Below are 21,041 nucleotides of genomic sequence, written 5' to 3'. Positions count from 1 at the left end.
CTGTGGCATTTCCTTTCTTACCAAACATGGTCCCTAAGTTGACTAATAGCTACATGTCATAATTTAGTTTGGATTTGACTGTAATGATGCTAGTGATGGTGGTGTTTGTCCCTCTTCTTCTCCTCAGCATGATCTGGAGAACATTGAGCCGTCCCAGGGTCTGTCGGTGGAGGCGTCTGTCACCTTCCTGCAGCGCCTCATCAACCTGGTAGATGTTCTGATCTTCGCCTCCTCCCTCAACTTCACCGAGATCGAGGCTGAGAAGAACATGTCCTCTGGGGGTATCCTCAGACAGAGCCTTCGCCTGGGTACGTATGGAAGAACCTCTCTGCCTCTCTCTTCTCCTCCATCCCTTCTGGTCTTTTCCATCTCTTCACATCTCCTCTCCCCGTTCCCATCTTCTCTTCCTGTTCTGTCTTCCCTTCTTGTTTCCCTCTTTTCCTCATCTCTTCACTTCCTCCTTCTCCCTTTACTTCCTCCTTCTCCCTTTACTTCCTCCTTCTCCCTTTACTTCCTCCTTTTCTCACCCTTTACCTCCTCATTCACCTATTTTATCGATCCCCCTCTATATCAGACTGCAGTAGACTCTAATAGCAGCCTGATCTGCCAAAGTGTATCCTCTCTCTTTCTCACTCTCTCTCTTGGCTCGTAGCAGCCCTTTCTTATCTTGTTATTATAACCCCTCTGCGCTGCAACGCTCTAAAATGGCTGCCTATGATTAGTCGATTCCCCGTAATGGCCCTGGCTGTAGCCCTAGGCCTGCCTCTCTCTCTCTCTCGTTCTCTTTCTCTGCCTCATGTTCCAGTCTATTAAAGTAACCCAGTGACAGCTCCGAGACACGGCTAGACCCCTGCTCTGCTAGCTGAATAAAATATACTTCAAATGCTCTACATTATTCATTTTATTCAGGCACTGCATTACACCAACCACCTTATCCAACCTCCAACTCACCCCTCATCCAACTCCTAAGCTCCCTAGTACAGTAAGACTATGCATGGTGATTTAAACCATCTGCTCCATTTGGGTAATGGGCCGTGCTCCGGTATCCATTTTTGCTTTTAAATACTCCTTACAAACTAGCTCGTAAACAAAATGGTCGCCCTGTACGCCACCTTGTTCAGCTGATAGCCAGTCACTTTTTTTTTCTTCTGGGTTTATCCCAACGGCCATTCTCATTGGTGGGGAGCTCGGTGGATAGAGTGATGCTGTCGTAGCAAATGCCTGCTTTTAGAGAGCTGCCGTTATGAGATTAATTTTTGATGAGGTATTCTTTCCCTGTTGCTGGTGCAGTAATCTGATTTGGGTAGACTGTAACAAGGTTTCAAGGGGGAACTTAGACACACACACACACACACACACACACACACACACAGGCACACAAACAAACACACTGCCTCTCCTGAAGGCCTTAATGTAAAACTCCAGACCATTCCAGATGAAATACTTCCACCTCTAATCTAGACGGTTCAGAGTTTACATTTGTCAGTTGTCAAATACAGAAAGGAGGGAGGGGCTAAAAGAGGGATAGAAAGCTAAATAGAAAGCGGTGCTCGGAATATAGCGCCGCAATATATCATATTAATAAGAATTTGTTCTTAACTGACTTGCCTAGTTAAATAAAGGTCAAATCAAATATTAGAAATAAAAAAATGCCCCCTTGCCGGGCCAGGAGCCAGAAACCTACCTGAAGTTATTACATTTTACATTTTAGTCATTTAGCAGACACTCTTATCCAGAGCGACTTACAGTAGTGAATGCATACATTTCATTTCATTTCATGCATTTTTTTATTATTATTATTATTTTTTTTGTACTGGCCCTCCGTGGGAATCGAACCCACAACCCTGGCGTTGCACACACCATGCTGGCGTTGCAAACACCATGCTCTACCAACTGAGCCACAGGGAAGGCCAAGTTATCAAACAGTGGATATTTTACCTCATGTTCTGTGAGGTAGTTTGTTACCCAGGCACGACCCACATGCAGTGAGGCCCCATTGTCATCCAATATTGAATGAACCCCATGCAGAGTTTGGATACTGTGAGAACTAGTGTGACCTTGGATACAGGGAGATCTAGTGTGACCTTGGATACAGGGAGATCTAGTGTGACCTTGGATACAGGGAGAACTAGTGTGACCTTGGATACAGGGAGAACTAGTGTGACCTTGGATACAGGGAGAACTAGTGTGACCTTGGATACAGGGAGAACTAGTGTGACCTTGGATACAGGGAGAACTAGTGTGACCTTGGATACAGGGAGAACTAGTGTGACCTTGGATACAGGGAGAACTAGTGTGACCTTGGATACAGGGAGAACTAGTGTGACCTTGGATACAGGGAGAACTAGTGTGACCTTGGATACAGGGAGAACTAGTGTTGGGGCTAGGGGAGCAGGGAGAGAAGAGGTAAACGCTGTTGTCCAGGTGGACTGGACCTTGTTCCAAGAGTTCAATTCTTTCTCTTTCTCAACCGTTCCTCACTTCTCACTTTCTGTCTCTCCCCAATTCTCTCTTTTCTCTGCTTCTCTCTGTCTCCTCCTGTCTTGCTTTTTTGGTTGCTCGTTCTCTCACTACTTCACCCCTGGACTACCTGAAGGGCCGCCCCCAGGTGGTGAAGGTAGGCAACAACACCTCCACTACGCTGATCCTCAACACAGGGGCCCCACAAGGGTGCGTGCTCAGACCCCTCCTGTACTCCCTGTTCACCCATGACTGCGTGGCCACGCATGTCTCCAACTCAGTCATCAAGTTTGCAGACGACACAACAGTGGTATGCCTGATTACCAACAATGACGAGTCAACCTACAGGGAGGAGGTGAGGGCCCTGGAGGAGTGGTGCCAGGAAAATAACCTTCTCCCTCAACGTCAACAAAATGAAGGAGCTGATCGTGGACTTCTGCAGACAGTCATCCACATTGATGGGACCGTAGAGGAGAGGGTGAAAGTTCCTCAGTGTACACATCACTGACAATCTGAAATAGTCCATCCACACAGACAGTGTGGTAAAGACCTCGGAGGCTGAAGAAATTCTGCTTGGCCCCTAAGACCCTCACAATCTTCTATAGATGCACCATTGAGAGCATCCTGTCAGGCTTTATCACCGCCTGGTACGGCAACTGCATTGTCCACAGCCACAGTGCTCTCCAGCCTAATTCTTCACCAGGGGCAGTGTGCCTTCCTCCAGGACATCTTCAGCACCCAGTGTGAAAGCAAGGACAAGAAGATTATCAAGGACCTCAGCAACGGTCTGTTCACCCTGCTACCATCTAGAAGACGGTTACAGTACAGGTTCATCAAAGCTGGGACCGAGAGACAGAAGCTGTTTTTCAATCTCCAGGCCATCAGACTGTTAAATAGTCACCACTAGCTGACCACCGTCCAGTACCCTGCCCTGAACTTAGTCACTGTTACTAGCCGGCTACCACCCGGTACTCAACCCTCCACCTTAGACACTCCTGCCCTATGTACATAACACAAACTCAAAAAAGTTCTGGGACACTGTAAAGTCCTTGGAGAATAAGAGCACCTCCTCCCAGCTTCCCACTGCACTGAGGATAGGAAACTCTGTCACCACCGATAACTCCACTATAATTGAGAATTTCAATAAGCATTTTTCTACGGCTGGCCATGCTTTCCACCTGGCTACCCCTACTCCGGTTAACAGCACTGCACCCCCCACAGCAACTCGCCCAAGCCTTCCCCATTTCTCCTTCTCCCAAATCCAGTCAGCTGATGTTCTGAAAGAGCTGCAAAATCTGGACCCCTACAAATCAGCCGGCCGGGATAGACAATCTGGACCCCTTCTTTCTAAAATTATCTGCCGGAATTGTTGCAACCCCTATTACTAGCCTGTTCAACCTCTCTTTCGTGTCGTCTGAGATTCCCAAAGATTGGAAAACAGCTGCGGTCATCCCCCTCTTCAAAAGGGGGGGACACTCTTGACCCAAACTGCTACAGACCTATATCTATCCTACCCTGCCTTTCTAAAGTCTTCGAAAGCGAAGTCAACAAACAGATTACCGACCATTTCGAATCCCACCGCACCTTCTCCACTATGCAATCTGCTTTCAGAGCTGGTCATGGGAGCACCTCACCTACGCTCAAGGTCCTAAACGATATCTTAACCGCCATCGATAAGAAACATTACTGTGCTGCCGTATTCATTGACCTGGCCAAGGCTTTCGACTCTGTCAATCACCACATCCTCATTGGCAGACTCAATAGTCTTGGTTTCTCAAATGATTGCTTCGCCTGGTTCACCAACTACTTCTCTGATAGAGTTCAGTGTATCAAATCGGAGGGCCTGTTGTCCGGGCCTCTGGCAGTCTCTATGGGAGTGCCACAGGGTTCAATTCTTGGGCCGTCTCTTTTCTCTGTATACATCAATGATGTCGCTCTTGCTGCTGGTGAGTCTCTGATCCACCTTTATGCAGACGATACCATTCTGTATACTTCTGGCCCTTGTTTGGACACTGTGTTAACTACCCTCCAGACGAGCTTCAATGCCATACAACACTCCTTCCGTGGCCTCCAACTGCTCTTAAATACAAGTAAAACTAAATGCATGCTCTTCAACCGATCGCTGCCTTCACCTGCCCGCCCGTCCAGCATCACTACTCTGGACGGTTCTGACTTAGAATATGTGGACAGCTACAAATACCTAGGTGTCTGGTTAGACTGTAAACTCTCCTTCCAGACTCACATCAAACATCTCCAATCCAAAGTTAAATCTAGAATTGGCTTCCTATTTCGCGACAAAGCATCTTTCACTCATGCTGCCAAACATACCCTCGTAAAACTGACCATCCTACCGATCCTCGACTTCGGCGATGTCATTTACAAAATAGCCTCCAATACCCTACTCAATAAATTAGATGCAGTCTATCACAGTGCCATCCGTTTTGTCACCAAAGCCTCATATACTACCCACCACTGCAACCTGTATGCTCTCGTTGGCTGGCCCTCGCTTCATACTCGTCGCCAAACCCACTGGCTCCAGGTCATCTACAAGACCCTGCTAGTAAAGTTCCCCCTTATCTCAGCTCGCTGGTCACCATAGCAGCACCCACCTGTATCACGCGCTCCAGCAGGTATATCTTTCTGGTCACCCCCAAAGCCAATTCCTCCTTCGGCCGCCTCTCCTTCCAGTTCTCTGCTGCCAATGACTGGAACGAACTACAAAAATCTCTAAAACTGGAAACACTTATCTCCCTCACTAGCTTTAAGCACCAGCTGTCAGAGCAGCTCACAGATTACTGCACCTGTACATAGCCCATCTATAATTTAGCCCAAACAACTACTTCTTCCTCTTCTTGTATATAGACTTATTTTTCTACTATATTATTGACTGTATGTTTGTTTTACTCCATGTGTAACTGTGTAACTGTGTTGTTGTATATGTCAAACTGCTTGCTTTATCTTGGCCAGGTCTTAATTGTAAATGAGAACTTGTTCTCAACTAGCCTACCTGGTTAAATAAAGGTGAAATAAAATAAATAACATAAATAGTCAATGAACACTGGTAACTTTAAGAATGTTTACATACTCTTTTACCCACTTCATATGAATATACTGTATTCTAGTCAAGGCTCATCCTATATAATTACTGCTGTACAGAACTTTTCTATTCATATACTGTCCATAATGTCTATACACACTATCATATACATATATATTTATATTCCGGACTCAGACATGGCTCATTCTGATATTCCTTCATTTCTTTCCTTTTGCATTTGTGTGTATTGTTTTGTATTGTTAGGTATTACTGCACTGTTGGAGCTAGAAACATAAGCATTTTGCTGCACCTGCGATAACATCTTCAAAATATGTGTACGCAGCCTATTTTCTTTGACTTATACATCCACCGCAACACTCTCATTCGCTCTCTCATTCTCTCCAATATCTCTCTCGCCAATATCTCATCTCTCTCTGCAGTGTGTGCCATGGCTGTGAGGAACTGTCTGGAGTGTCAGCAGCACTCTCACTTCAAGCCCAGCCAGGACAGCGCCCGTGGCCAGCAAGCCGTGCACAGCCTCATGGGAGCCCCCAAGTCCATGCCCGCGCAGGCAAGTAGTATCATCCCTCCTCACTGAGTCAGACTCTCTCTTCAATCCCCCCCCCCACTTCTTCCCTCACTCTCTTTTCTCTCCCTCTCCCCTTTGTCATTTTGGGAATCTTGACTTTCTAGCAATAACCCCCCCCCCAAAAAAATGTTTTTACATTTCCCAATCTCCCTAGCAGACATGGAGAAATACCATAATTGATGACATTTCTCCTCCTGTATATTAGTTGAATAGGATCACTGCACTTAGTGAATTGTAAGCATCCCTCTAAGTCATCCTCTGTCTTGTGTTGCATCCTAATAATTCCCCTGCAGGAACCCAGCCCTTTGTGGTCCTCCCTATGTAATAGCAGAGTGTTATTATTGCATTAGCTGATATCTTATTGCATTACTTTGCCCGCTGTTATGTTACACTAGACAAGGCCCTTTGTCATTGTTGGCCTTTTGATTTGATATAGTGACTTCCAGTAAAAAAAAAATAGAAAATCCCTGTTTTTCTTCCTGAAACCGGTGTGTAAAACCTCATTCATAATGCAGTGAGTGGCTCTATGGTAAATCCATTATGTTAAGGGTCTGAGTCTCAAGGGGATACACAACCTCCTGCTGAATGGGGCAGATACTGTACTGTATGTGGACTGGCCAACTGTACACTTCCCATGGGTTGATTTTCAACACTCGGGCTACTGATGGTGGAATGGGTCGTTGTGGTTGACCTCTGCTAACACGTACACATTCCATGACAATCAGTTAGCATTTGTCATGTATTAGACTTACAGAGAAGTCTAGTTTTGGACAGTGGGTAGAGTATAAAAACCGATAATGGTGTTTTCAGCATTAACCAGCAATAGGGGCTTACATTATTATGTCTGTGTCTGTCTCTGTATGTGTGCTTGCCTGCGTGTCCGTGTGTGCATGTGTATGTGTGTTCTACACCTGCAGAGCCCTGTTGATGTTGTGACAGGAGGGATGTCTCCCATCAGAGACATGGACCGTCTGCTACAGGAAATGGACATCAACCGCCTCAGAGCCGTGGTCTTCAGAGATATCGTGAGTTTACAAAGCTTTGATAAAGACTGAAGTTGAAATGAGTCAATTTTTCAAATAAATAACAGTACCTATGCATTGCCAGAACTTGTTATTGCTGTCTTTTTGGAAGACCCCATCATTTTCTTTTTTTAAATACTGTGAAGATGTAGGATCTTAATTTGAGCCAGTTTGCTACAGCAGGAAACTGTTCCTGCAGCAACAGGAAATGTGTATTATTATTATTACATTTTTGTAGGTGTTGATAAAATCAAGTCTGAAATTTCAAAGTGGAAATGACACATTTCAGAAGCCTTATTAAAACCTCAAATACACTACAAGTAAAAAAAAATCCTGCATTGTAGGAAAGTTCTTCTGCAACAGGGTGATCAAATTAAGATCCTACATCTGTACGTATTCAAACATATTACAGACTGGCGGTGTACTGTATTATAGCTGTGTTGCGTGTGTGTTTTGGTAAAGGAGGACAGTAAGCAGGCTCAGTTCTTGGCCCTGGCCGTGGTTTACTTCATCTCTGTTCTCATGGTGTCCAAGTACCGAGACATCCTGGAGCCCCAAAACGACAAGAAACTCCCCCAGCGCAGCCAGTCTGCCAGGAGCGCAGGTACACACCTCCCCCATGTGGCTACGCAGGAGCTGCATCTAGCAAGTGTCCATCCCTCAAGATGACAATCTCTGTCTTATACATTAGTTATATATGGAATTTCCAATTGTTTTGATTGTGCCTTGAAATGTACTGGTGTGTTGATAGTCTTTTATAGTAGTTTAACATTTTTGAAGCACGTAGAAGGTTCAGGTTTTTCTCAATGTTTATAAACCTCCTTTAATGTTTCCGCCCATCAGACAGTAATGCCGTCTCTGGCGGTCCCGACCTGGAGAGCAGTGTGTCCCTCCGTCGCCGAGACTCTGGCATCGGGGATGACCATAGCTCCGTGGCCCCCAGCGAGGCAGACTCCACCGCCCAGGGGCCCGACGCCGTGTCCGAGGCCCTGTCCACCCTCTCCTCAGAGGTCAGGGGTCACAGAGACAACACCACGGCGGACGCCAGGGGCGGGAAGAACGTGAAGGACATCCTGCGCAGCTTGGTCTCGGCGCCTGCTGATGACATCATGGTGGACCCCAGCCTTCTTCCGCCGACCTTCCTGGGAGCTGCTATGGGAAACAACCCCAACCAGTTCAGATCCTTTGACAGGTGCGTGGGCCACAGAGTTTTAGAATCAGGGGTCGGTCTCTCAAAAGCTGATCTCTGTATCGGAGTCTGCTAACTTTTTAAATACCTCTTGACCTGGTTCACAGCCTCAGCTCTTAACCCCTCCCCTCCCTACCTTGAAACGGTCCAACATGAACATGTACGAAGTGAAGGCGAGGAAGCATCACATCAGAAACCCACTACCGTCACAGACCCCCTTTTAAACTCTTGTATCCCCCCCATCCCTGTAGCTTCCTGGTTTGCCTGTCGACGTGGCTTCTCAACACAAATAAACAGGACTACAAAGTACCTGTCTTCAGGAAAACACATCAAAACAATCGAGGCATCTGCCAGAAGCAGAGAGGAAGAGGGAGAGTAAGAGGGGAGAGAGAGAGAGAGAGAGAGAGAGTGATCTAAAAGACGACTCTGTGGCAGCCAGCAGGAAGCTGTTTCTTTTCACCTTGTCACTGATATTTAATAGCTTCTCTTTTTCGTCTCTCTCTCTCTCCCGGTCTTTCTTTCTCTCTGTCTGCACAGTGGGCTAGGCTGTCTGTCTCTCTGGTACTATAATAAGGGAAAGAGAAGCTGGCTAGATGGATCCCCTATGGAGTGCGGGGGCGAGCGGTCAGAGACTTACGCGGGAACGCAAGGCGGTGCTGTGTGTGGGTGGGTGTACTGTACCTATACAGACTATTCAGACATCTCTAAGTGAGAGAGAGCTGACGGACGGACTGAGGACGAGGTCTGGTTTGTTTTTGGGGGAATTGTCCCTGTGGCACACCAGACACAAAGGAAGCGGGGAGAGAGAAAAAGCGAGAGGGAGAGAGAAAAAGCGAGAGGGAGAGAGAAAAAGCGAGAGGGAGAGAGAAAAAAGGGAGAGAGAAAAAGCGAGAGGGAGAGAGAAAAAAGGGAGAGAGAAAAAAGGGAGAGAGAAAAAGCGAGAGGGAGAGAGAAAAAGCGAGAGGGAGAGAGAAAAAGCGAGAGGGAGAGAGGAAAAAGGGAGAGAGAGAGAGAAAAAGCGAGAGGGAGAGAGGAAAAAGGGAGAGAGAAAAAGCGAGAGGGAGAGAGAAAGGGAGAGCGAGAGGGAAATAGTGAACAAGATCCCCCCCCCTCTCTCCACAGGAAAAGAGACACCTAGTCAAGGTTCTCATGCCAAGGAAGAAAGAAAGCGTTTCTCCATCACCCCCCCCCCCCCCCCCCCCCCCACACACACACACACACACATGCACACACACACACACACACACTCCTCCTCTTCCAATCGGTGGGAATTCCGAGGCATCCCTGTGATCCTCAGACTCTTTATCTGTGGAATGCTTTGTCAGGACTCTGGGCACTCCTCATATCTGGTGGGATTAGAGCGGCTCCTGGGGCCGTTAGCGTTGGAGAGGAGGAGAGCTGGAGAGCATAGAGTAACAGCTCTACCTCGCCACGGGGAGGCCCAGTCAGACCCCCAGCTGGCCCCAGCCCAGGCAGCTCCCGGCCCCTCTAACCCAGAGATGAAGGCCCGGCGGCTGGGGTTCCCAGGTCAGCACACGCTTTCTCTGGTCTTCTACCTTTATCTCCCACCAGGATCTGCCTACCCTCACAGACCCCTGAAAGCTCTGGCTCGGAGATGCTTGGTTATCTTGATGGTTCCTGCTCTCTACTGCGTGGCTGTGCTCTGTGTTGAGGTCTGGGCTCTGTTCTCCCCTGCCCCTCTCTGTCTCAGGTCTACTCTAATCTCTACCGTCTGTGTTGAGGTCTGGGCTCTGCTCTCCCCTGCTCCTCTCTGTCTCAGGTCTACTCTAATCTCTACCGTCTGTGTTGAGGTCTGGGCTCTGCTCTCCCCTGCTCCTCTCTGTCTCAGGTCTACTCTAATCTCTACCGTCTGTGTTGAGGTCTGGGCTCTGCTCTCCCCTGCTCCTCTCTGTCTCAGGTCTACTCTAATCTCTACCGTCTGTGTTGAGGTCTGGGCTCTGCTCTCCCCTGCTCCTCTCTGTCTCAGGTCTACTCTAATCTCTACCGTCTGTGTTGAGGTCTAGACTCTGCTCTCCCCTGCTCCTCTCTGTCTCAGGTCTACTCTAATCTCTACCGTCTGTGTTGAGGTCTGGGCTTTGCTCTCCCCTGCTCCTCTCTCTCTCAGGTCTACTCTAATCTCTACCGTCTGTGTTGAGGTCTGGGCTCTGCTCTCCCCTGCTCCTCTCTCTCTCAGGTCTACTCTAATCTCTACCGTCTGTGTTGAGGTCTGGGCTCTGCTCTCCCCTGCTCCTCTCTGTCTCAGGTCTACTCTAATCTCTACCGTCTGTGTTGAGGTCTGGGCTCTGCTCTCCCCTGCTGCTCTCTCTCTCAGGTCTACTCTAATCTCTACCGTCTGTGTTGAGGTCTGGGCTCTGCTCTCCCCTGCTCCTCTCTGTCTCAGGTCTACTCTAATCTCTACCGTCTGTGTTGAGGTCTGGGCTCTGCTCTCCCCTGCTCCTCTCTGTCTCAGGTCTACTCTAATCTCTACCGTCTGTGTTGAGGTCTGGGCTCTGCTCTCCCCTGCTCCTCTCTGTCTCAGGTCTACTCTAATCTCTACCGTCTGTGTTGAGGTCTGGGCTCTGCTCTCCCCTGCTCCTCTCTGTCTCAGGTCTACTCTAATCTCTACCGTCTGTGTTGAGGTCTGGGCTCTGCTCTCCCCTGCTGCTCTCTCTCTCAGGTCTACTCTAATCTCTACCGTCTGTGTTGAGGTCTGGGCTCTGCTCTCCCCTGCTCCTCTCTGTCTCAGGTCTACTCTAATCTCTACCGTCTGTGTTGAGGTCTGGGCTCTGCTCTCCCCTGCTCCTCTCTGTCTCAGGTCTACTCTAATCTCTACCGTCTGTGTTGAGGTCTGGGCTCTGCTCTCCCCTGCTCCTCTCTGTCTCAGGTCTACTCTAATCTCTACCGTCTGTGTTGAGGTCTGGGCTCTGCTCTCCCCTGCTCCTCTCTCTCTCAGGTCTACTCTAATCTCTACCGTCTGTGTTGAGGTCTGGGCTCTGCTCTCCCCTGCTCCTCTCTCTCTCAGGTCTACTCTAATCTCTACCGTCTGTGTTGAGGTCTGGGCTCTGCTCTCCCCTGCTCCTCTCTGTCTCAGGTCTACTCTAATCTCTACCGTCTGTGTTGAGGTCTAGACTCTGCTCTCCCCTGCTCCTCTCTCTCTCAGGTCTACTCTAATCTCTACCGTCTGTGTGAGAGTGCAGACTTTTAGTTTTTGATTTTCACTCAGATGGTAGGGAAATTCCATCAGAGCATACCCAAACTGCATAAGAACGTAGGTGTATTTGAAATGGTTAAAATAATTCCCAGAAAGTATTTATTTTAGATTTCAGTCACCTTTTCAAGACAACAAATTAATATGATTCTGACAATAATGAAAAAGAGACTTCTCTATGATATAAATGAATCTGATCCCTCAAATGGTTCCGGTATGGAGCTGGGACGATAAACCATTTTTTCTGACACCACCGATCACTTATCGCGGGCATTTTGCTGATATCATTCATGATGATAAGTAGCCTTTTCTAGATAAATGTGAAGTTTGAGATTAAATACGTTTGCTAATATGAGTGATTTGTTAATGTGACAATTAATGACTACGACCATCAGACTAGTAATAGTGGTTTAAATGACATATATTTTAACTGTGGTGTACATGAATATTATGAACCTATCGTTTTAGTTATCACATCAGTTAGGGCAATTTATCGCAATATGGATTCTTGTCCCTATCGCCCAGCTCTGCTCAGGTACCTCATGCTCAAACACAGAGCAGTAGTGCATCATAAAGTCCTGCATGGCTCAGTGACAGCGGTGCAGACAGACACCCTGTGTAGACAGACAGACTGACGCTGACACCTACGCCGAAAACATGGGAACCAACCGGCCGTCCTCCATCCAAATAACCGGTCCCGGGGTATTACATTTACGAGCGTGGAAAAAGCAGTATCTCCCAGATAAAAATGGCCGGGGTCAGAGGTGAAGTATCACTCTGATTTATTTACTAGGCAGAGAGATGGAGGCCCGGTCGGCTAGATTCTGCCGTACATACATACGTCTCGGGGATATGCCCCTGTTATGACAGAAAGTCCACAAATATTTGCTGATGCTAACCAGAGCCCTGGAAAACGGTCGTCTACGGGAGGCAGAATAGCAGTGTGATTTACATGGCGTGTTACAGCAGCAAATGTGGGTGTTAGTTTGACATTTGTGTTAGTAAGGCATTTTGAATTCTGTAAGTTGGACTTGCCAGATGCCTTTGTAAAGCAAAAATCGGCCATGTTGAAAATGTGATGGTTTGTGGTAAGGGATTGTAGGTGAAATTTATTGAGTGCAAATATCATAGCTAGTTGCTCATTGGCACTTGAACACACTGTGATCAACAAACAGCATACTGCCATGACAGAGAGACTTGTCAGACCAGTTAGATGACAGTGGGCTTCTTTGAATAGGAACCTTTAGTGTGATCCCCTGTCACACTGGGAGAGACATGGAGGGTGCTCCATCTCTCCCTTCTTTCTCACCACCTCTGCTGTCCTCAGGCCAAACACTACTGTCATTAATCACTGATGTCACCAAGGCCACGTCCAACCGGACGCTGTGACTGAAAGTCACAGGTAGAGCGTTGGAGGTTGGGAAGGGGTTGTTGTTAGGGGGATATAAAGAACATAGGAGGCATGATTCGCATGTTCACATGCACAGGGCCGCATGAAATGAGAGGGAGAGTGGGGAAGATCAAAGCCAGACTGCATGGGACACAGACAGACAGACAGCCGCTGGGGCCCCACCCCCATCCCCTTACATGAATAAGCCATAAGGATAAACAGGAGAATGGGGGGTAGGGGGGCCGCCTCTCTGGAGGGGGCAACAGTATGAGACATGCAGTTAGCATTCATCTGGATATGTACTTCAATGTGTCCTGTTAAGCTTGTCTGTGGTGGGAATCTGATGCTAACCTCTATGTCCACTTGGGAATTAAAAATACAGTTCATCCCACTTAACAATTCCCATGTGGAATCTGACTAATGGCCTGTTGTTCTTTTGCAGTGTGAACCATGTTTGAAGACACGATACGTGAACATGTGTAGCTTGTATTGCGTGATGTGTTGGATGTTTTAAATAATTCACATACTCTGTACTATAGCCATCAGAAATGGCATTGCCAGATATGTCTACTCTAAGTCATACCAGAAGGGAAAGCCCTATCCAGTTAACTCGGCTGGTCAGATACTGACTAGATTGGATGGTAGTCACTAGTATCAGGGGTGGTGCTGACGTGAAGCACCCAGGGAGAGAGGTGTCGACAGCGGCGGGAGAGGGACAGGAGAGACCATGGTCTGGTTCTCTGCACCGGTTATGAGTAAGAGAAGCCAGGCTATGTCAAGCCCTTGGGGAGGTGTGTGTGTGTGTGTGTGTGTGTGTGTGTGTGTGTGTGTGTGTGTGTGTGTGTAGCGGTACAGGGTTGGGGTTCGGTGTTAGGTTCTCCATCTGTTCCCCAGCAACTCAGGCCTTTAAATTATTCAGTTAGGTTATTAGCTACACTTATCGTTGAGCCCCACGCCTCTGTCGATTAATCATCCGTCAGAGCAGGTGCTTGGCTGTTACTGTTAAGCCCACGACCAGGAGAGGAGCTGGAAGAAGCAAAGCTCTGGGCTCTCTGGGTTTCGGGTTGGCAGGGCCTGAATAATTTAGAGGTTTTAACCAATAACCGGGCTCGCCGCCTTGTAAACACAAGCAATTTCATTAATCTGTGCTATTCCTAAGAGTTGAATCGAGGAATGTGCTTACAGGCTGAGAGTGTGAGTGAGAAAGTGAGCGCCTGTGTATAAAGTTACTGCTTAGCAAGCTAGGGTCCTGGAGTCTTGTTCGATCTACAAATAGGTTTATCATAAAGCAGAATAGGATAGTTGTTACCAACCACTGCGAAGGGACTAGAGGTCGACCGATTATGATTTTTCAACACCGGTACCGATTATTGGAGGACCCAAAAATGCCGATACCGATTAATCAGTGTATATATTGGGGGGGTCCTCCAATAATCGGCACCGGCGTTGAAAAATCATAATCGGTCGACCTCTAGTCCCTTTGCAGTGGTTGGTAACAACTATCCTATTCTGCTTTATGATAAACCTATTTGTAGATCGAACAATCAAATGGGATGACTCTCCAGGATATATTTGTAATGACAATTACAACAATACTGAATGAACACTTTTATTTTAAAACATCAATAAAATCAATTTAGTCTCAAATAAATAATGAAACATGTTCAATTTGGTTTAAATAATGCAAAAACAAAGTGTTGGAGAAGAAAGTAAAAGTGCAATATGTGCCATGTAAGAAAGCTAACGTTTAAGTTCCTTGCTCAGAACATGAGAACATATGAAAGCTGGTGGTTCCTTTTTAACATGAGTCTTCAATATTCCCAGGTAAGAAGTTTTAGGTTGTAGTTATTATAGGACTATTTCTCTCTATACCATTTGTATTTCATATACCATTGACTATTGGATGTAATAGGTACTTTAGTATTGCCAGCCTAATCTCGGGAGTTGATAGGCTTGAAGTCATAAACAGCACAATGCTTGAAGCATTGCGAAGAGCTGCTGGCAAACGCAGTAAAGTGCTGTTTGAATGAATGCTTACGAGCCTGCTGCTGCCTACCACCGCTCAGTCAGACTGCTCTATCAAATTATAGACTTAATTATAATATAATAACACACAGAAATACGAGCCTTAGGTCATTAATATGGTAAAATCCGGAAACTATCATTTCGAAAACAAAACGTTTATTCTTTCAGTGAAATACGGAACCGTTCCGTATTTTATCTAACGGGTGGCATCCATAAGACTAAATATTGCTGTTACATTGCACAACCTTCAATGTTATGTCATAATGGCAAATTAGTTCGCAACGAGCCAGGCGGCCCAAACTGTTGCATATACCCTGACTCTGCTTGCAATGAACGCAAGAGAAGTGGCACAATTTCCCTAGTTTAATATTGCCTGCTAACATGAATTTCTTTTGACTAAATATGCAGGTTTAAAAATATATACTTCTGTGTATTGATTTTAAGAAAGGCATTGATGTTTATGGTTAGGTACATTCGTGCAACAATTGTGCTTTTTTCACAAATGCGCTTTTGTTAAATCATCTCCCGTTTGGCGAAGTTGGCTGTCTTTGTTAGGAGGAAATAGTCTTCACACAGTTCATAATGAGCCAGGCGGCCCAAACTACTGCATATACCCTGACTCTGTTGCACATAACGCAAGAGAAGTGACACAATTTCCCTAGTTAAAAGAAATTCATGTTAGCAGGCAATATTAACTAAATATGCCGGTTTAAAAATATATACTTGTGTATTGATTTTAAGAAAGGCGTTGATGTTTGGTGCGCAAATACGCATGTTAAATCACCCGTTTGGCGAAGTAGGCTGTGATTCAATGATAAATTAACAGGCACCGCATCGATTATATGCAACGCAGGACAAGCTAGATAAACTAGTAATATCGTCAACCATGTGTAGTTAACTAGTGATTATGTTAAGATTGATTGTTTTTTATAAGATACGTTTAATGCTAGCTAGCACCTTACCTTGGCTCCTTGCTGCAGTCGCATAACAGGTAGTCAGCCTGCCACGCAGTCTCCTCGTGGAGTGCAATGTAATCGGCCATGATCGGTGTCCAAAAATGCCGATTACCGATTGTTATGAAAACTTGAAATCGGCTCTAATTAATTGGCCATTCCGATTAATCGGTCGACCTCTAGAAGGGACAGCGGTGGGTTTTTAACTGTGAGTCAAGGCTAATTAGCTAGCGTATTAATTCCTATTTCTTCTGTCCTTTACTGTTCAGAAGTAGGGACATTTAATTAAGTGCCAAGGAGAAGTTTACGTTTTACATCCAAATCTCAATTTTTTTATTTAAAGGGCATGTTATAGAAGAGTCCTATTTTGTATTTGTGATTTCACTTGGTTTTGAGAAACCTATCCCCCCCAATATACACGTCTTTCGTTCTGCACTATATGGGCCATGTATTAACATTAGCAAAGGCTCCATAAACATCCAAATCCATCCTTTTAGAAATGGCGGAGCTCTGTGTAATGATGGCGATCTTTTAGATGTTGTAAGAGTGTGTCATTACGAACTTTATCCGCACTGTTGTGGCACATATCCAAGTCATTTGACCGATATTAGATTTTTTGGTGCCAAATCGTCCGAAAGTATCTCAAATTGATTGTGAAGCTCAACAAAGTCACTTATAAATTATTTGGACATGATGCGCGAAAAATGCTAATATCGGTCCCCTGACATAAATGGGATTTGTGCTACAAATGCTAAAGCGTTAGCATGTTTAAACAATGCCAAGGAAACTTAACCAAAGTATGGATTGCTGTCATACCTTGTCCATAGAATGCTTACATGGTAAGGAAATCAGTCATTTTGTAATTTGGGTGAACTGTCCTTTTAAGTCATATTAATGTCACAGATGCAGATGGTTATACAGTACCACAATTATAGAGCGGCCATATTGGCAATAAACCTGTGATATGCGTGAAAATAGCCAGCAGAAGTTGATTCCAGTTCAATGATGGTATGGAAGGAATTTACAATATACATTATGTACAGTAACCCTGTTCTCGAAATAAGACTACAACACCAAATAAGACAACTATCATTGTGGAATACATTGTTTTCATTTGAGAAATGATGCAATACACTCTTATCCAGAGGAACGTACCATTAGTGCATTCAACAGAAGTAGCTAAAACATGACCTGTATGTACTAAACAGTGTGTGTGAAGACAGTAGACTAACTGTTGCTGGTATTTCTGCAGCCTGACTGTATCATCCTGTAGCATAGATCACAGCGGGGTCAGAACCAGTCAGTGTTTAACATCCAAAGTACCTTCAGCCTAATGTGTGTCATCTGCCATCTTAAATCATCCAGGCCCTGCTTTGATACCAACGCCAGCTTTCTGTCTGCAGAGCTACTAAAGCCCAGTCTACATACTCCTCTCTGTGTGTGTTTCTCTTCTGTGTGTGTGTGCTTCTCTGTGTGTGCTTCTCTGTGTGTGCTTCTCTGTGTGTGCTTCTCTGTGTGTGTTTCTCTGTGTGTGTGTGTTTCTCTGTGTGTGTGTGTGTGTATGCACGCCCACGTGTGTGTGTTTGACCAGTAGGTAGTGATTAGGTCATGCTCCCTCTGTGTCAGCACTGATAAGAAGGCCCAGGTCTACTTTGATAGGGCCACTGGCCTGTCAGGAAGCCTAGTTTAAACTGACAGCTTTATCCAGATGCTGTTTCCGCTCTCTTCCTGTAAGGATGTTATTGATAGGAGAGCACCAGGTCTCCTACAGCACTGGCCCCTAGGGAGAGGGATACACTGGTATTAGTAACCTATGACTCAAGTAGTACACCAGATATGTTATGTATGGTAGTACACTAGGACGCATACTGTAGAGATATAGTGATACAGCATTGGTCAGGGAAAGGGGGAGACCTAGTCAGTTGTACACCTGAATGCATTCAACTGAAATGTGTCTTCTGCATTTAACCCAACCCCTCTGAATCAGAGATGTGCGGGGGCTTGCCTTAATCGACGTCCACGTCATCTGTAACCTACACCAGACCACTGTGTTATGGATGGGGGTAGACCAGGACTTCTCCAACACTGGCCCATAGTATACAGTAGGGACCTTGAGGACAGGGATACAGTGTAAACATATAGGGTCATTATAACTTCTACGTACCTTCTATCTATTTGTAGACATTCAAGAGTGGCCTGGAGTGCTTTTTAACCAAAACCCCCCTCCCCCTAACCAAACCTCCAGCGGGACACAGAATGAATGGGCTTGCGGGCCGGATCCTGTCCGCGGGCCGCATGTTGCCCACCCCTAGTGTAACCTAAGGTATCCTAAGAGTAAAGTAGTTTACTACAGCTTCTGCTGTGGGTCTATGACCATGTCTGTTATCCATGTGTTTAAAACAACAGTAGATGAGTAAAACACTACAAAGGCTGTGTCCGAACTGTTCTATTCCTTCCAGCTGACCACCAGCAAAATATATCAGATTTATCAGATGTATTTATCAGGAATTCCTACTTTTCTGTCATGTGTGCTCCATTTGTCTCCGAGCCAGAATCCAGATTTTCCACATTGTATGTTGTCGTGGTCACGTCCCTAACAATGTATTGAAGCTTTAATATTATTTGTAATGGTGGATGGGCCCACTTTCCGCTAATAAATCACAATGTTTACTGACTTACTGAGTGAGTGAGTGAGTGCTGCAGGGAGCCAATCGATTTCAGGTAAGATGGATGCAGCCATTACTGAATATTCTGTGTCAGGGAAATAGGCCTCTAATGACTCTACTGTCTAAATGGGATCCTGTACTGTTGTTTTCGCATGCTGCAGCCTGTGTCTTATCAATCACATCTCACTATGCAGTATGCCTACTAAACTGACATCATGACTATTGTTTATATTCTAGAATGAAAAATGTTATGTTCTTCTGTCCTTAGTTATTCAGATGTCTCAAGGAATGCATTTTATTTGTGTTTTAATAGTATTCAACACATTTTCATATTTACTCTCATCTTTTACAGAAGCGTTCGGGTGGCGCCCAAGAAGGTGGGCGGGGCTCCGTCCCCAGGCTCCTCCACTCCTGTCCCATCAGCCACCGCTGCTGTGGCGGCCGCCGGGACACCAGTCAACAACGTTGCCGTGGTTTCCACGGGCGACGCCTCCCAGAGCACCACCGCTGAGGCTGCAGCCGGTGAGTCCCAGACATTAAGAGGTATGTTAGGGGACCCAGCATTAAGGTTACCATGCTACGGAGACAGCACGTCAGAGCTGCATCAAACAATAAGTCAGTGACAACACCAAGAATTCCAGCTAGCCATGTCCAAGGAAAATACCTGTCAAAAAAACTATCTTTTGGTATTTGTTTCATTAGTCCGCTGTTGATACAGTCCTGAAATGTTTTGCTTGTCCGCAGTGAAGTTTTCAAGATATTGAACTTTCAAAATACAGAAAGTGTCACAGTATGATGCGTTTTGCAGCTTATCTGACAGTAAAAGGGTCGTCTTATCCTCTTCCTGAAACCTGTGTTGATACCACAGTCCCTAATTTGCCTCCTTAAGCCTTAGCAGTACTTCTATGTTAGGTTCCATAGATCAGTCCCTCAGTATAAGGCGGCAGGTAGCCTAGCGGTTAAGAGCGTTGGGTTTGTAATCCCCAAGCCGACGGTGAAAAATCTGCCGATGTGCCCTTGAGCAAGGCACTTAACCCAAACTGCTCCTGTAAGTCACTCTGGATAAGAACGTTTGCTAGATGACTACAATGTAGTATAGTATTTCAGTGTGTATTTCTGAGTGTTCCCTCCACGCTGTGTAATCCAGTTAGCCTGGAACACAGCAGAGCAGGCAGACAGAGCAGCATTATTACAGGATTAGTGCGTTATCAGGGATTACTGTCAGATGCTATGTAGTACAGTACTCTGACTGCAGCCCAAATACTGACTTTTATTCTGTCTTAATGGGGTATTTATTTAGGTTTGGCTTAAATGGGATGTCATGTTGACATTCGGTAAAGAAGGAGTGATATTCTGTGTGTTGTAGAACTAGGAATTTTACAGCGTATATGAATGATAAATGATGCATAACAAGTTATAGAATCATAGATGAATGTATAAACTTGATCAAGTCCACATTGTTTTCTATGCACCAGGCTCAGCTTAATAAAAGTGCTCAAATTTCTTTCAACTCAAGTAGAAGTCTTGTCTATTGAGTGGAGTAGGACTCCTTTAGTCCATGGTGACAGTCGGTAAACACTAGGCAGAAGACCTATTGACATTTCCTTTCATGTCTTGTGTGTGGATAGAGCGTGTGTGTGTGTGTGTGTGTGTGTGTGTGTGTGTGTGTGTGTGTGTGTGTGTGTGTGTGTGTGTGTGTGTTTTAGGCGCTTGTGCATGTAGCCTACTATAGCGTTAGGCGGGAAATGTTTGCGTAAGTGTGTGTGTGCGGTTTGAGAGGAGTGTGTGTGAAAGGGGGTGAAGAGAGCGAGAGAGTGTGTGGGTTTAAGGGGGGCCAGTGGGAGGATTAATGTAGATAAGTTAATTTACTCCTCCACTGTTTGAAGGAGCTACTTCATGTCCACTGGGAGCCTCTCAGCAGGCCACACAACACAGTGGTGCTTAAAGACGGGCCCCCGTGTCCACACACACACATTCCAGTCCACACCACAGCCTGTCGTTCCCTAAGAGTTATCCCTGCTCTGAGACCTTACTGCTGGGAAAACAAGCCCACCAAACACCAGAGGATCGCCTCCACGTATTCAGCCGGGCATTATGGAATTTATGGGCGACAGTGAAATAGAATTTATGGCCAGATCAATCAAACGTTGTGCTTTGTAGACGTTATAGACTCGTGTGTCTCTGCCGCGAGGACGGCGTCGTAAAGCACCTGGAAGTCATTTCATGAATATGCGCCGAAAGCGATGAAAGCAAATGTGTTAATTAAAAAAAGTATACTTTTTTGCTTACTTTATGTTAAATAATTTTCACTATTTACCGGAACATTTAAAAATGATTCAGTCAAATATCAGCTCAAAAGGCAAACGAATCCTGTATACATAGTGGTGTGCAAAAGGAAAACCCTGCTAATATCCATGCTGGTTTGTAAAAGAAAAATCTGCATGAATATTCCATGATGAATGTAGCATTAATTAGGCCATACATGAACAAAATGATCTATGC

General features: G+C 45.7%; 1 protein-coding gene across 1 annotated transcript in view; it reads left to right on the top strand.

Moving 5' to 3' along the window:
- Positions 1 to 21,041, top strand: part of LOC115191800 (lipopolysaccharide-responsive and beige-like anchor protein) — a gene marked incomplete in the record, with an annotated part of 272,883 nt that overhangs the window by 85,017 nt on the left and 166,825 nt on the right. Inside the window, 6 exon segments of the mRNA XM_029749734.1 lie at positions 128 to 308; positions 5,938 to 6,068; positions 7,004 to 7,111; positions 7,571 to 7,712; positions 7,952 to 8,300; positions 18,892 to 19,061. Of these exon segments, the coding sequence (XP_029605594.1) occupies positions 128 to 308; positions 5,938 to 6,068; positions 7,004 to 7,111; positions 7,571 to 7,712; positions 7,952 to 8,300; positions 18,892 to 19,061 (1,081 nt within the window).

This window comes from Salmo trutta, chromosome 4 (genome assembly GCF_901001165.1).
Source record: "Salmo trutta chromosome 4, fSalTru1.1, whole genome shotgun sequence".
NCBI lineage: Eukaryota > Metazoa > Chordata > Actinopteri > Salmoniformes > Salmonidae > Salmo > Salmo trutta.
This window is presented reverse-complemented; position numbering and strand designations above follow the sequence as displayed.